Genomic DNA, 14990 nt, shown 5'->3' with positions numbered 1-14990 from the left:
AACACTATGGGATATTCTCACGTGACCTCGGCCACAATCGGGGACCCGGGCCAACCCGAGCCTCGTCAGCCCCGCGCGGGGGAACGGCGTGCGAACTCGCAGATCAACATACTATACTCCGTGCACTGAACTTCTCTAATACTCGATCAAATTCCGGTGTTCCAAATCTACTTACAATGGCCTCGGCTCACGGAGATCTGCGCCATCTACTGCCTGGCAACTACAAGCGCTTCATAACATCCTGGCTGGAAGAGGACTGTCCTAGCCTGGACTATGGCGGCTTTGTCGTCGGCGAGTCAGAGGGTGAGGCCCGACTACTAGGAAAGAGCAAGGTAAAGCAACAGAGTCCATAACACGGCATTCCGACCTAGTCCACGAGAAGAACATCAACTGATCAACTCCCCAGGGCATCGTCGCAGGCGTACCATTCTTCGATGAGGTCTTCTCGCAACTAGGCTGCACGTAAGTGTCCTAGTCCTCCACTCTCCCATTCGGGTCCCAGCCTCTCTAACCCATTTAGAATCGAATGGCACATCAAAGAAGGCGAAACAATCACCCCAATCCAGCACTGCGCAACCGTCCGCGGCCCCATCCGCAAGATCCTCCTCGGCGAGCGCGTAGCCCTAAACATCCTCGCTCGTTGCTCGGGCATCGCCAGCAAGAGCGCCTCCATGCTCGCTGCGCTGCGTGCGCAAGGATGGCAAGGTATCCTGGCTGGTACAAGGAAGACAACGCCTGGGTTCCGGCTGGTGGAGAAATACGGAATGCTTGTTGGCGGCGCCGATCCCCACCGCCATGACTTGAGCTCCATGACCATGCTGAAGGATAACCACGTGTGGGCGTGCGCAAACAATCGAGCTGCGGCGGACGGCGGTGTTGCGGACCCGTCGTCGATTGAGTCTATTGCGGCGGCGATCCCGCGCGCTGTGCAGGCGGCCAAGGCCACTGGTGGGTTCTCGACTAAGGTCGAGGTTGAGTGTCGGAGTGTGGAGGAGGCTAATGCGGCGATTGGCGCTGGGGCTGATATTATTATGCTGGATAACTTTACCCCCGAGGGGGTGCGGGAGGCTGCGGCGCAGCTGAAGCGCGAATGGGTTTCGAAGAAGGCGTTCTTGATCGAGGTGAGTGGTGGGTTGACGGAAGAGAATGCGCCCGCATATGTCTGTGCCGATGTCGATATCTTGTCTACCAGCTCAATCCACCAAGGTACGGGGATCGTGGATTTCTCCCTCAAGGTATCGTTGCGGTAGATTGGAGTGTAATATACAAAGGTTGGATTCGTCTTGATAGAGCATATATGGACGTGTATAAAGTACAACGAAACAAATATAAAATGCACAAAAAAAAAAAAAAAGAAAGAAAGAAAGAATCCGACAATGCATCAACAAGATAAGATGCTGCTAACGAATAAAATGAAATCAAACGCCTTTCTTCGTCTCATGACCCTCGTAAATGATCATTACAAGCATATGCGATAAGTGTAATGTGGAAGCGAAACACAAACAGACGGTGGGGTATATATAGTACAGGAGAAAACCGACAACAAAATCAAACTTCGATGTCAACGGTGATGCCCTCCCCTTCACTGGAGCTAGGAGCCTCATCTGAGACAGAGGGGCGATTGCGACTGCCGCCATCTGCAATGGTCCCGGAAGGTCCGCGCCGCGTACGTTCCCGGCTGAGCTGATCTCGAAGTTTCTGGTTCTCGGCATCGCGCTCCTCGAGTCGCTTGCGAGCGCCACTGCGGTCTAGGAGGCGACCTTCACGTTCAGATTTGAGTCGCTTCTCCAGCTCATGCAGCCTGTGAATCCATTTCTCATCGCCACCATCCCATCCACTATGCGAACTACGCGTGCGTGGTATCATTGTGCCAGCATTGTTGTTGTTGTTGGTGAGTGTGCTGCTAGAAGAGGAGTGAGAGGGCTGTGGAAGTCCCGTAACACTGCGAGCGAGGCCTTTCTCGGGGCGAGGTCTGTCAGGGCCAACCGTTGAGCCAGAACGTCCTAAGGATCGTTCCGACTCTGCTGTTGACGTCAAAGAAGGGGATCGGGGTCCCGATGCCATGACTGCAGCCGCTGCCGCAGATGCAGGACCCTGTCCTCGTGAGTTGGATTGAAGTAGATTGAGTTCAGCCTTCAGGAGACGGTTCTCGCCACGTAATTTAGACATCTCCGGGGTGGAGCTCGACTGTCCGCGATCGGATCGCATATTTTTCAAAGCCTCCTCGAGGCGCTCGAGCTTCTTGATCCGTCCGTTATATGACAGCTCAAGCGTGTGATAACGCTTAGTCAATTCATGGTCGATGCTCTTGATGCGAGACTTGAAACTCGCCATCACGGCCTCGACAGTCTTCATCGCGAGCAGAAGGTTGCGGCTGAAGCCTGGCCAGAACAAGATATTACCAATAACCTCCTGGCTCGGAAGATTGCCATTAATGAGACTGTTGGAGTGCGCCCAGTCCGGCCCGCAAAGCCCGGATAGTCTCTTCCAAATGTTAAGGAACATGACGTTCCTCTCGCTAAGCTGGTCCTTGAATTGCTGTTCCAGCGATGCGTATCTTTTGCGGTCCTCGGTCCGCGCTTTTTCCAGATCTGTGATGCGGGAATTGCTTTGCGTAATGGTCCGGGATGCCTGCTGATGAGATTTGAGCGACGACTCGAACGACTGCTTGTCAGCTCGGCGCGCATGCCGTTCGCGATCTAAGAGTTCCGAGAGTTTGCGTGACTCAAGTCCATGACTCTCGAGCAGAGCGTCACGGTTTCGAAGTAGTGATTCCTTCTCGTCTAGCTGCGAGCGAATGCTCTCCAAGTCAAGGGCGGTCGACTCGAGTTCCTTTTGTAGCTTCATGATATTGGTGATCAAGCTAGACCGACTGCCACTGAGGTCACCTAGAGTTTCTCTCAAATTGTTTTCGAGGTCCATCAACCGTTCTCGCCAGGTGGAGGTTTCAATCTCCTGAGCTGAAAGGCTCTTCTTCAGACGTCGGACCTCCTCCTTGGAAGCTGAAGCTTCGCGGTTCAATTCGTTCATGATACGTTGAACATCTTGCTTCTCCTTGCTTCCAACCACCTCTCGCTGGTGACGTTCATCTGCCAATCGCTGCTCGAGTTCTCTAGTCTTCTCTTTTTCACTGACCAAACTCATGTGGTAGTTCTTGAGATCCGATTCGAGGTCTCCGATGCGGATCTTATCGCCGTCTTGCTCTTCACGAAGGAAAGCAATTTCATTCTGGCTCGACTCAATCTGCACCGTCAGTCGCTGCACCTTGGTGTTGGCCTCAAATAGGCTCTTCTCCATAGACTCCATCTCGCGATTGGTCTCCTCAAGCTCTTGTTGCACAGATTTGTATGCGGCCAGGTTGTTCTGTGCGTCTTCTTCCAGACGGATGATGCCTTCGCTGGCAGACCGCATCTCGGCTTGCAAAACTTTGAGGTTTTCATCCTGGTTTCTTAGGTCCTCGTTCATGCGCTGGCACTCTACAATTTTCTGATCGAGTTCGTCTCCAAGTGTATCCAACTCTTCCTGCGCCTCGGCCCGCAGGTCCTGGAAAGCGGCATCTCGTTCGTTCGCCATATGCACGGCCTGATCTCGTTCTTGCTGTAGATTTTGCATCTCTTCCTCGGCTTGATCAACATCAGCCTGGTATGCTTTGTCAAGAGCCTCTAGTTCTCCAATGTAGTCCTCGAGTTCGGCTCGGATGGCTTGATTCTCAAGTTTCAGGGTGGACACTAGGTCCCGGAGTTGTCCATTCCGGGCTTCGAGTTCATCGCGGTCCATGTCGCTGCGTGACATACCCGTTCCGTCGCTAGCCTGAGACGATGGACGGATATGACTGCGTGAGGCAGAACGGTCGAAGATACTATCTCCAGCTATGGATCGGCCAACATGACGACGCTCTCCGAGCTTTAATTCTTCGATCTCCTGATAAAGACGTTCCTTTTCTCGGTTGCGAGATGTGAGCATTGAAGTCTGGGCGCTAACTTCTTTTCTTAGTTCTGCGTTCTCCTGTTTAAGGAGCCCTAACTCTACCACAAGCGTGCTGTTGGGGGCGGTGGTAGTTCGGTTGCCATCTCTATCAGACATGTACGAAAGAGAGTCGTATTGGCCAGGCTTTGTGACGGAATACATCTCACTCCGCAAACGAATCGACTCATCCCGGAGTCTTCGATTTTCTTCCTCAGCTTGCTCTCGCGCTGAGGTTTCTGCGTCGAGCATATCCTTCCACATCTCCTGCATATCTAATTAGCTTGATCTATTTGCTTTGTGTCCATCTGACTTTGACTTACCCGCTCTTCTCTCGCACCTGCGTCGGACTCTCCCGCACGATTATCGCTGAGCGACTTGACCATTTCGGCTAACCGTCGCTTCTCACTTTCCCGTGCAATTGTTTCCGACCTCATACGCTCAATCTCGAGTTCATAGGTTTCAACCCGTTCGCGTAGGAAGGCAATCTCTTCGTCTTGGGGCGAGTCGCGATCACCTTCCTCTGATCCTTCGGGGTCATGATTGACCATAGAGTCCTTGTCCGATTGATGGTCTTTCACTTGCTTTTCCAAGTCCCGAATCTTGCGTCTTAGGCTTTGGTTGTCCTTTGAGAGCTTGACCTTGTCTGATTTGAGCTCAACATTCTCCGAGATCATCTCCTTGATGCCTTCCTCGGATCGCTTGTTCAGCGCCTCATTCAGAAAGTGGATTCGCATTTTCAGGTCAAAGTTCTCCTTCGCCAGGCGATCAATGGTGCTGCTTTGTTCCTTGAGGGTCAAGTTCCGGCCACTTTTCGCAAAGGCAGGGGTTGAGGCCCCTAAACGCTTCTCCGGGGACGCTTGGAAGTCTTCCCGGAACCGTTGTGCAAATGTGGTAGGGATTTGAATGCCTTTAACCCGTTCAGCAATTACAGTATCTGTAGGGACATTGCTGTCTTGTGGCTTCGCCTTTGGCGTCACTGGCGTTGAGGTGTCTTCGTGTTCAACCGGACCGGCACGAGAACGTGGTGGTGAGCCTTCCTCCTCCAGCGTATGTAGGCCACCGTCTGTTGGACCAGGCACATTCCTCTTCTCCAGTGGATTTTCTTCGCTGTACCCCGAGATCCCAGATGCCATGCTGCCGAGACTGGTTGTCCTGGCCATTTGAGCACGCCTTCCAGGGTGCAAGCTTCCATAGCTGTCAGATGTTGCGCCTCCAGTTTGAAGGGCATAGTCCGCGCCTAGTGTGGCATCGCTGTTGGTTGTTTCGGTGTTGTTACTTGCGACCGAGGAATGTGAGAGACGATGGGCTGATTGTCGACTAGTTAGGTACTTGGGTCGGCTAGCTCTACGACTACCAGGAGCACTACCACTCTGGTCACTAAATAGATGCGACGCACCGGGGGACAGGCTGCGGGAGGTGTTTCGAAGCTTCGAGGGAGTGAGTTGCGATTCATTCTCGGCCATGGAAAATTCGGATCTGAAGGGGCGCTCATCCTGGGAGAGCTGGCTGGTTTCCCGGGCATTGTCGGATGATGTAGATTGATTTCGGCGCAGCGCTACAGCTGCCGTAGGTGACGAGGAGAGGGAGTCAAGCATAGAATTGTCCGCATGTTGTTCTGTAGGGTCAGGTGCCGACTCTAAATTCGTATTCGGCTGATCCTCCTCGCTGTGTCCCTCGTCCTCCGTCGGGTTTGTCTCGGCTGGTTGTATGAATGAGAGCTGTGAGGAGTCCTGCGTTGTGTCTGCAGCATTATTCTTTGGAACCCCAACCAGGTAGGTATCATCCGCGCCAGCGGCAGGACCGGTCGCAGCCACATCAATTGTTGAGGGCTCCGGCAGAAAGCTCGACTCAATGTCCATCAGTTTACGGCGCATTTCGTGCTCTTCGATTAAGGTTTGGTTATTGCCGCGTTCGTGGTCGCCATTTTCGCTCGATGGATGGAATAGACTGCTCTCGTCGCGGTCGACGGAGGAAGGAATAAAGCTGTGATCATCTAGATCTAGTTGGGTTGATGTCATGGTAAACTCAGGGTCTTCATGTTCATGTTCATGATCTTGGTCTTGGTCTTCTTCCGGCTCTGAAGGAGGTTGCGCGTATTCCGAGTGTGTTCCCGAGTTCGGGGGAGACCCCCCGGTGCGTCCTCTGCCATGAAGTATTCTGAACTGAGATCATTCAAGGTCTGATCTGGCGTCTGGAATGCCAACACAGAGGGGGTGCGCACTGTAGTTGTAACGGGGGAGATGACGCCCAGTGTTTGGGTATCCACTCCTTGGCTCTCGCTACCCGCTTCGATCGGCGAATGAGCGTTCATTGTGATATTTTTTGATATATCAACCAGTTAAGAAAGTTGACAGGGAGAGAGAGACAGAGAGAAAGAGGAAGAAGCTATTGTATTATTCAAATTGAGGAGTGAAAAGATCTGGAAATTGCAATTCGAACATATTTGAAAGTCATTGGGCAAGAGCAATTGGTATACCAACGGTAATGGACACGGCCAGGCACAATTATGGAGTGGTATTGCCACGCACTATCAACATCAACTACATTAATGCCACCCGTGCACGTATATCACTTCATTGTACATAAATAAACCAGTTATATACAACATGTACAGTTGGAAAAAGTAGGAAATATACAAATCGATGATATTCATATGTAAAAACGACAATCATGGTATCCATAGCATCACATCACCGTCCCAAGCATTAAACAGAATAATCAGTAATCCACGCCATCACAGAACATTAGAAGGAAAGAAGGTATACGAGACAAAGTTGTATCAAACAAAAGTCACAATAAAAGAAGAAGAAGAAGAAGAAGAAGAAGAAGAAGAAGAAGAAGAAGAAGAAGAAGAAGAGGGGATGTACAGCCAGTGCATTCGAAGTCAAGGAAGAGGAAGAGGGTACAATTACGCTGCAGCCTCTGTAGGTTCCATGGTTGCTTCGTCATCCTCTTGAGAGTAGTTGGTTGAAGCGAAAATTCTCTCTTTGGAGCCGATGGCGTTGCGTAGGGAGTCAATATATGTGCGGAACTTAACTATCTCTCGCAACAGATATGATGATTTCCGTTCCCAGTTTGCCATGGCTTTAGCGGCATTGGGGTGGCGTGGAGAGAATGCAAGGTTCATCGCCGAACGTAATTCATTGTGACGAGAGAGATCATCCTCCACGTTCTGCACGTATGCCTGCAGAGCCTTCCATTGTTCCTCCTCTGTCAGGTTGGAGGCGACCATACTTTGCTGCGGTGGGCTCCAGTCACTGATGTTGACCCGATCGGCGGGAAGTCGGGGTCGCACGCCTTGATGATCGATGGAGCTTCGGATGGAACTCTGAATACTCGGCCGTGCGCCTGACGAAGGTGGCGGGGATCGACTTTCACCGCCGATCAGCGCGCTGTTAATGACACTATCACTCCATCCATATTCAATGTTGCTGATGCCTCCTACCAGTGGTTGCTTGGATAGTCGCGCGCTCCAGTAATTGGCCGTGGAAACAAATTCTCGGACAATCTCAGGCGTTCCAGCTTGGAAGAGATGAACCGCCCCGGTAGGCAAACTCAGGGCCCAAACATGAGGACGAGACTTGGAGTATCCAGGCGACGGTAAGGCACTAGCGATAGTTTGACGCAGCATAAACTTCCAAAGCTCTTCTGCATTTTCTGTCCAGTTACCGCCACCGACTATAACGCCTCCGGGGTGCTTAGCCTTTTGCCGCATCGACTTGGTGGAGTTATTGAACGAGAAAAGGCGCATCCAGCCTTGCTGTATGACCGCAAAACAGTCATTCCAGTTCCGGTCCTTCGCCCGCTTGTCCACCGCGTCTAGGTGATGCTTATGCTTTAAGCTTCCCTCCTTAGCCCACGGGGCTCCGGCTAGAGCCAGCGTGTCATCTTCAAGCAGAGGGGTCGTTCGCTCGGGCTCCTCATAGCTGTATACCGAGGGAGCAGAGTCCTCCCTAATGATGGCCTGGCTCAGAGCATTGGCAAACCCGATAGATTGCTGGTATTCGCCACGAGGGAAGTCTGAGCCAAAAGAGTCCACAGACGCTGAAGTGAACTTGCCCAAGGAATATTTACTCCAGGTACTAGACCCAGTCGGACTCCAGACAGATGATTGGTCATCTAGGCTGGTACGGCTGGAGCCCATCATCGACGGAGGGTAAAGCCTCCCAGCCCGGGAGCGGGGTTTGGATGACCATCGCGCAGCTCCATGGTTTGAATTAGCAGAACGACCGCGAGGGAAGATATCAGAACCACTCTTGCTAATTGTGCTGGGACTCCTACGGAGAGTACCGCTGGAGGGGCCTAAAAAGTTGTTGGACGACATGCGAGATACTTCACGTTCTGGCTGAGCACCGAACAGTGGCAACTTTTGTTTTTGGATGGAGGTGTAGAATTCCTTCAGAACCGTTTCAACCTGTTGCTCCCAGGCTCTCACTGTTCCAGTGAATGGCGTGTTAACCAAAGGCCCAGCATCCACATTGGCATCACCCTCGTTGTCAAACGAGCTGTGGGTGACCTCTGGAGGAAAAGTTGCAGATCGTGCCGATGCAGGAGCAGAGTGCGCTTCATGGGGTTGGGTCTTGGAGCGATTGGTTGGACGCAATGTCTCAAATCCTTCCGGTGCGGCATCCATTGCCACTCGATGGATAGTGGGCATGGTATTTCGAACGAATTGGGATTTAGTCATTTTTGAATCGATGTCAGCCAAGTGCAGATCGGTGTTTAGGAGCAAAATAGAATAGCAAATAGTATGGACAACATCAGTAGCTTTGAAGCCATGACTCGGGTTGCAATCGCACCATCTAGTCGAAAAGGCATCCAGCACCCGATCCACTTGTTGGGTTTCTCCCTTGAGCACCAAACGATCACAAAGAGACCGAAGCGAGGCAACAATGTTAAGATTAGACCAGTTGTACAGTCGCATATATGCTTCGCGAACCATTGCCCGATCAGGGTCACCCAGCCAAGCGGCAGCAGGCTCGTTGCCTACCACCTGATCCTGGCTGTCGAAGAGCCTTTGAGCTTGTTCTCGGTCTGCAGCTGTGGGGCCATCTTCAATAGCTTCGCCAGGTCCATCTGTCTGATCCTCGGTGTCATCATCTGGTTGAGACTCTTCCTGCTCAATAAGTGGGGTGTTCGCAGCAGTCTGATAGTTTGATGCCGTTGATATAGAATCAACGGGAGATTCACAAAGCCTGTCCTCAGATGGAAGAGCTAATCTGGCTATGTTGATTTGAGGAATATCGACCTGTGGTTTGATTCTGCGCGAGAAATCTTCGGCAACGGGGGACAGAGTAGCAGAAGCAGAAACGTTCTGAGACTTCTCCTGTAAAATAATGTCTGTGGAGACTTCGCCATTCGAGGATCGATCCTTCTCTGCAAGGGGCAAGATATCTTGGCCACGAGAGGCAGCAGAGGGCTGAGGAGAAGGCTTCGTTTTGGGAGCCCCAGGAGCTGAAACACTTTCTCTTTTCTTCTGTGCCTGCAAAAATGCCGGTTGTCGAATTTTAGCCTCCCAGTCTGCATTTTCTTTGTGGTCTAATTCTTCGTCGAGGTAAGGATTCATGACCTGCCGCAGGCTGCTCACAGGACTTGGAGCCGCCATAATATCTATGGTCTGTGGTGCAAGATGTTGGGGGATTACAATTGGTGGAGGCGCATGGTCAGGCACCGATCTCTTCCGTCTGCGGAAGAACGAAGATTTCTTATTCACAACCTGATGGGGCCCTGGGCGTGGTGACGGAGAAGCACCTGCAGAGCTCTTGACTGTCTGCTGAGGTCGTGCCTTTGGGCTGGCAGTCCCATTGGTTTCTCTCCTCTCGGTTTCTTGTAGGTGTGATGGATCGGTGGCATTTATACTTGCCGCATCCGCCGGTCCAGGGGACGGATACTTAGATCCAAAGACACGCCGGAAGAAACCTGGGCGTTCTTTTGTGCTCGGAGCAGGATGGTTGGTGGAGACGTTGGTTGAGATTGTGGTAGCTGCGGTTGGTTCTGGGGGAGGAAAAGCCGGCTTGTTATAGGAGATAGTTGGGCTTGGAGCAGGAGGGTCCAACGATGCCGTGATGGCCGGAGGGGGGTCAAGCTCCGTATCATCCATATTTTGGAAGTCATTGTCCCGAGCTCTGATGGTCCCCGTACCAATGTTTTCAGGCCGAACCTTTCGAACCTGAGGGGGAAGAGCAGATTTTATACTATTCCGTCGCGATGCTACCGGCGTCCGCGCGGCAGCGGTTGTTGGTGTCCTACTATAATCGTGAACCTTCCGCGGTCCCGCTGGGATACTCGGAGTAGGTGCAGCATCGTGATCGTCGTACAGCGTTGAGTCCTGACCGACACTGGAATCGGCATAAGGTGCGAACGCTCGCTTTGGTCCACAATCGAAGCTGGCTGAGCGTCGGCCCAAGCCTTGATCCGTTCGTGCTCTGGGAATTGTATATGAGTAGTCCGCGGCGGAGGATGAGCTTCCTTTACTGCCTTTTCGGGCAGTGTTTGTTCGTGGCATGGTTCCGGTACCACCGCGCGAGCTTCCCATCTGCCTCGGTGTTGTCTGGTGATTAGAGCTACTGTTGCTGCGCCGGCCCTTGGTCGCCATGATTGTTGCGTAGCGGCCATTCCCATCTTCGTATCCATAGTCTAGTTCTGAGGACATTGATGAGGAGAATGTGTGCCCGCGGTATCGGCCGTGTGAATCGGATTCTTGGGAGTAATGACTGTGATGGTCGGTTTCGAATGCGGAATTGAAAAGACGGTAGTCGTCTAGAACAGATGAACTAGGGGCGAATTGATCGAGCGAAAGAAGCATGTTGTCGACGATTGACGTCCGTGTAGCATGTTGCGGGGATAGAGACAAATCATGCGGGTCTCGATCATCTCCCGACTCACTAGTTGTCGTGGGATTATCCATGACGTCTGGGAAAGCATCACGGATGGATGCTCGAGCTGGGTATCCACGCTTGGAGGGATTGTATCTCGCAGTTTGGGAGGGAGGTGTATGGGGGAGGAGAGTGTGCTCCCCGTTGGGACATTATTGCGCTAACAGAAGTCAATTGTTGTATTCCAGGCTGATCATTCCCATCCACACGAGGGGAAGGGTAGGATCATTGTAGCATAATATGGAACCAGGGGAATCAGGTCTGCTGCGACGTACCTGATATCTTGCAGGTCTCACAAAGTGATTTGGGGAGGGGGTTCTGGATAAACTGATGGTCTCAACCTGCAGTATCCGATTTGACGGATTGAAGGGTAATTCACTTGGTCATTGTCCCACAAAGCAAGGGATGTAAGAGGGGAAAAAAAAGACCCAAAAAAAAGGAATGTAAAAGGTTGGTAACAGGGCCGAGTAATGCAGAGAGACAAGAAACCGGTGGAACGAGAACTCCTGAGAGTCGGAGGTTTGACGGGAACTTTTAAACTCCGGTGAACGGTGGGACTTGTATTTTTCTTTTTGGTGTTTCTTTTTTTTTTTTAACAATATACATATGTAGGTATGAAAAAGATCATGGATACATACGGAGGATTGAATAAGAGAGGTTGCAATATATGATGAAACTGAATAGAAATGCATGTGCCAGGGGGAATTACTGCTTTTTCGGATATGCCAACGCATCGATTCAGGGGTTTCATTTATACATTGTATATATTATTATATATTAAGTGTATGCTTATATACTCTCATTTGAGTTATCTATACCATTACATTATAATTATATCATACAAATATAATATATATCAATATTACAGAGTACATGTCTTATAATCCCTTCTCATACAATATACAATTCCGTTATATAAAAGTACACAAGTGGAGCCGTGGGGGGATGGAGCTACTTTATATCGGATGTTGACTTCCGTAGAGAAATACTCTGTACAGATATACAAATATAGAGATACTTAAATAGTTGACTATGTGTGCATCACCAAATATGAATGTCAGGCTTGTAGGGATGTACTCCTGTATTGACATTATGGTTATCTATCCATTTGGACTACTCCGTACGTATCTATCCTTTAGCCCCTTGCAGAGTGGATTACATCTGTATGTACTCCGTACGGAGTACATAGAACCCTTTTCCGGCGGGAATGACACTTGTTCGGAAGATACATGAGTTAAGATCTATCTAAACATCAAACCCGAATAGATAAGAGTACGTTATCCGGAATAGTGTGCTGGAAACACATAATAATACTATTACTATGTCAGTACTCCGTATGAGATCAAATAACAGAGCCGGGATATGTCTAACACGTGACCAAGATGACATAACCGGGCCCCAACTTGCATCGGATACACGTACAACAACCTTGGAACCGGACTGCATTGTGTATGCTCCGAGACTGATTTCCCTTCTCGAAAACGGGGTCTAAGATCATGAACCCTCACATCTCCGTCCCCCGCCAACATGCCGGCCCTGCCAACTTCGGTTCAACGCCCGCAACCCGGTCTAGTGTCCGCATGCCGCGCTTCTTCAAGAGGTAGGACCCAAAGAACCTCGACATGAGAAAAAATCACTGATGTGGGACAGGCTCTTCAAATTTCCACAAATGGACTTTGAGATGGCCATTTGGGAAATGACATCCTTGTTGATCGCACCCAAGAAGGTCTTCAAATCGATATACTACCATGTAAGTGTCCTTGACTACCCTGACTTGACTAGCTGGGCCCTCGAACTATGCTGACCATGCCCCCTCCCCCGGATCTAGAAACGTGAGTCTACCTATTACAAGCGCGGGTCATGCCTCGATCAAACAAGCACATATAATCCTTGGCAATGGCAGTTACTGTGGCCCTAACTGAGCAGCTATTGACACCCGAGAACAGAAACCAAAAACACATGGCACCGGCCTGATCCATCATTCACCTACTTACTATCATTCTTCCTCCTCCTCACAGCCTTCGCATGGGGCCTCGCTTATAGGCCGGGCTTCGGTGCAATCATACGCCTCACCTTCCTCTTCGTGTTCGTGCATTTCATCGGCTCCTCACTACTCGTCTCAACAATTGGGTACTTTATCATTGGCCGTCTATTCGGTCCAAATGGAGCTGCCGCCTCTCTGGCTGGCCTGCGGGGCTCTCGTGGCCGAAGACGAGGTGCTGCCCAGGGATTGTTTACACAGCCAGGGGAGAAAGAGCAATTGGAGTTTGGATATTGTTTTGATGTAAGACTTTCTACCACAAATACTGTGGAACTTCTGACCTTCTGACCTTCTGACGCTATCCTTGTATAGGTATCCAACCGGGCCTTCTTTCCTCTCTATCTCCACCTCTACGTGGTGCAGTTCCTGCTTCTGCCGCTCCTCACCCGTAGCCCGAGCGATTTCCTGGCTACTTTCCTCGGAAACTCGCTCTATCTCTCTGCTCTCATTTACTACACCTATATCACATTCCTAGGGTACAATGCTCTTCCCTTCTTGCACAACACAGAACTTCTACTTGTGCCCATCCTCATATTCGCCGTTATGTGGCTAGTCAGCTTGATTGCCGGTTGGGGCATTGTCATGCAAGGCCACAGCGTTAAAGGGTTGTTTTGGGGGGTGTGAAGTATCAAGCTTCCCCTCAGGTAGACCTCTTTTTCCTGGCTATCTTTTCTGCCCCTGGGATTTCAATCCCGTGTATGAAACTCGAAATATGTTTTTGCCCTTTGACTTTTTTTTTTTCCAGACCGGCTCATGCATTTCCCAGGAAGGCCAGCCCAAAACTGAGGTGTTTCTCTAATGCTATGGGGGCGTCGGTGTACATGATTTCCATTTACATGATTGGGCGTATTTTCTACTGCCCGAGTGATTCCAGATATTCAATGTGAGGAATATCTCAAACTGTTTGCTTTGTTTTTTGTTTTTTTGTTGTCTAGATGTGTAAACAACAATTCGACCCAAGTCATGACCAACATATAAAACGATATCCAGGGGTTTATTTCTTCTTTCCACCAACTTTCTTAGCAGTCTTTCCCGAAGCTGCGGCGCGCATACGGTCCTCCCGCTCCTTTGCGGCATCAGCACGCTCCTTGGCTTGCTCGTCCTTCTCCTCTTTCTCTGCCAACTTGCGTAGGCGTTCCGCCTCACGCTGCTCACGGATAATGGCAAGACGAGCCAGATCCGCCTTCGCCTCATCGGTCTTACCCTCGGCGTGCAGCTTCTGGTAACGCTCACGGGCCTGCTGGGCCTGGACAGCCTCCCGTTCACGTCGGGACAACTGTGAGATATCCTTGACCTTGGCGGGCTTCTTGGGCTCAGCAGCGGGCTCTTCGACGTTCTTCAGGGTCTGCGAGCGGGACTTGGCAGTGTGGTTGGGGTTGGCGGGGAGATCGTTGTCGGATTCTTCCGAGTCTGAAGGGGGTAAATCGCCCGGTTGGGCGGGTCCTTGGCCTCGCTTCTTCAATGCGGCTGCCTTCTTAGCTTTAGCAGCTGCGCGGCGCTCCTCGCGGGTTCCAGCAGCTGTGGATTGCTCGATAGGCTTGGACTCGTCCTCGCTGGATTCCTCGGAACTTTCTTCTTCAGACGAAGAATCTTCGTCGCCCGATGACTTGATTTGGTCACCAGGTTCCTATGAAAGAAATAACGTGGTCAGGTTGCTGTTGTGGAGATTGAGTTGGGATTGAAGTCGACATACCCGCCAGAGACCCATTTGGTTTCCATCCTTGTCTAATGGCTGGAGATCTCTGCTGAAGTGCTTGCCTCCTATTCATTATTTGATCAGCTTTCAGGTATCTCGTACTCTGCAGACGCACACGACATACCTCCTCGAGTAGGCTTGGAGAACTTTCCTCCTCGACCACGGGGTGCCATATTGATATGTAGGAAATATTTAAGAACTTTGAAAGAAGGCTCGGGTAATGGATATTTCTCTATATTGAGAACGAGTTAGCAATGTTCAATGTTTTCATGGGGTTTCGCCAGTTTCGCACACAATAGAGGGGCAAAGGTGGGATGTTGCTTCAAAGTTCGCCAGAATAGAATCCCCGACAAATAAAAGGATCAAAAGGACCTACCTAAATGAATACAAAGTATTGCAAAGACCTCAAAAA

General features: G+C 50.7%; 5 protein-coding genes across 5 annotated transcripts; 2 read left to right on the top strand and 3 right to left on the bottom strand.

Annotated features, from left to right (window-relative positions):
* Positions 1-176: 176 nt before the first annotated feature.
* On the top strand, positions 177-1250 carry N7487_009715 (nicotinate-nucleotide diphosphorylase (carboxylating); the record flags this gene model as incomplete). The annotated part of the gene is made up of 3 exons (XM_056877445.1): positions 177-332; positions 407-462; positions 521-1250. 3 exons carry the CDS (start codon positions 177-179, stop codon positions 1248-1250), a joined length of 942 nt encoding a protein of 313 aa, XP_056726025.1.
* A 298-nt stretch (positions 1251-1548) lies between these two features.
* On the bottom strand, positions 1549-6277 carry N7487_009714 (putative anucleate primary sterigmata (ApsB); the record flags this gene model as incomplete). Its single annotated transcript, XM_056877444.1, has 3 exons — positions 1549-4230; positions 4287-6043; positions 6094-6277. 3 exons carry the CDS (start codon positions 6275-6277, stop codon positions 1549-1551), a joined length of 4623 nt encoding a protein of 1540 aa, XP_056726024.1.
* A 597-nt stretch (positions 6278-6874) lies between these two features.
* On the bottom strand, positions 6875-10873 carry N7487_009713 (Sec7 domain protein; the record flags this gene model as incomplete). The annotated part of the gene is made up of 1 exon (XM_056877443.1): positions 6875-10873. One exon carries the CDS (start codon positions 10871-10873, stop codon positions 6875-6877), a length of 3999 nt encoding a protein of 1332 aa, XP_056726023.1.
* Positions 10874-12337: 1464 nt separating this feature from the next.
* Positions 12338-13506, top strand: N7487_009712 (unc-50 family protein; the record flags this gene model as incomplete). The annotated part of the gene is made up of 4 exons (XM_056877442.1): positions 12338-12441; positions 12492-12595; positions 12788-13125; positions 13195-13506. 4 exons carry the CDS (start codon positions 12338-12340, stop codon positions 13504-13506), a joined length of 858 nt encoding a protein of 285 aa, XP_056726022.1.
* A 370-nt stretch (positions 13507-13876) lies between these two features.
* Positions 13877-14751, bottom strand: N7487_009711 (PDGFA associated 1 family protein; the record flags this gene model as incomplete). The annotated part of the gene is made up of 3 exons (XM_056877441.1): positions 13877-14509; positions 14576-14643; positions 14703-14751. The coding sequence occupies 3 exons, from the start codon at positions 14749-14751 to the stop codon at positions 13877-13879; spliced, it is 750 nt and encodes a 249-aa protein (XP_056726021.1).
* Between the last annotated feature and the right edge of the window lie 239 nt (positions 14752-14990).

The sequence above is a fragment of the Penicillium crustosum genome (genome assembly GCF_028827405.1).
Source record: "Penicillium crustosum strain IBT 35664 chromosome Unknown utg000004l_segment0_segment0, whole genome shotgun sequence".
Taxonomy (NCBI): domain Eukaryota; kingdom Fungi; phylum Ascomycota; class Eurotiomycetes; order Eurotiales; family Aspergillaceae; genus Penicillium; species Penicillium crustosum.
Note: the sequence above shows the minus strand (reverse complement) of the source record. Positions and strands in the feature narration are given on the sequence as shown.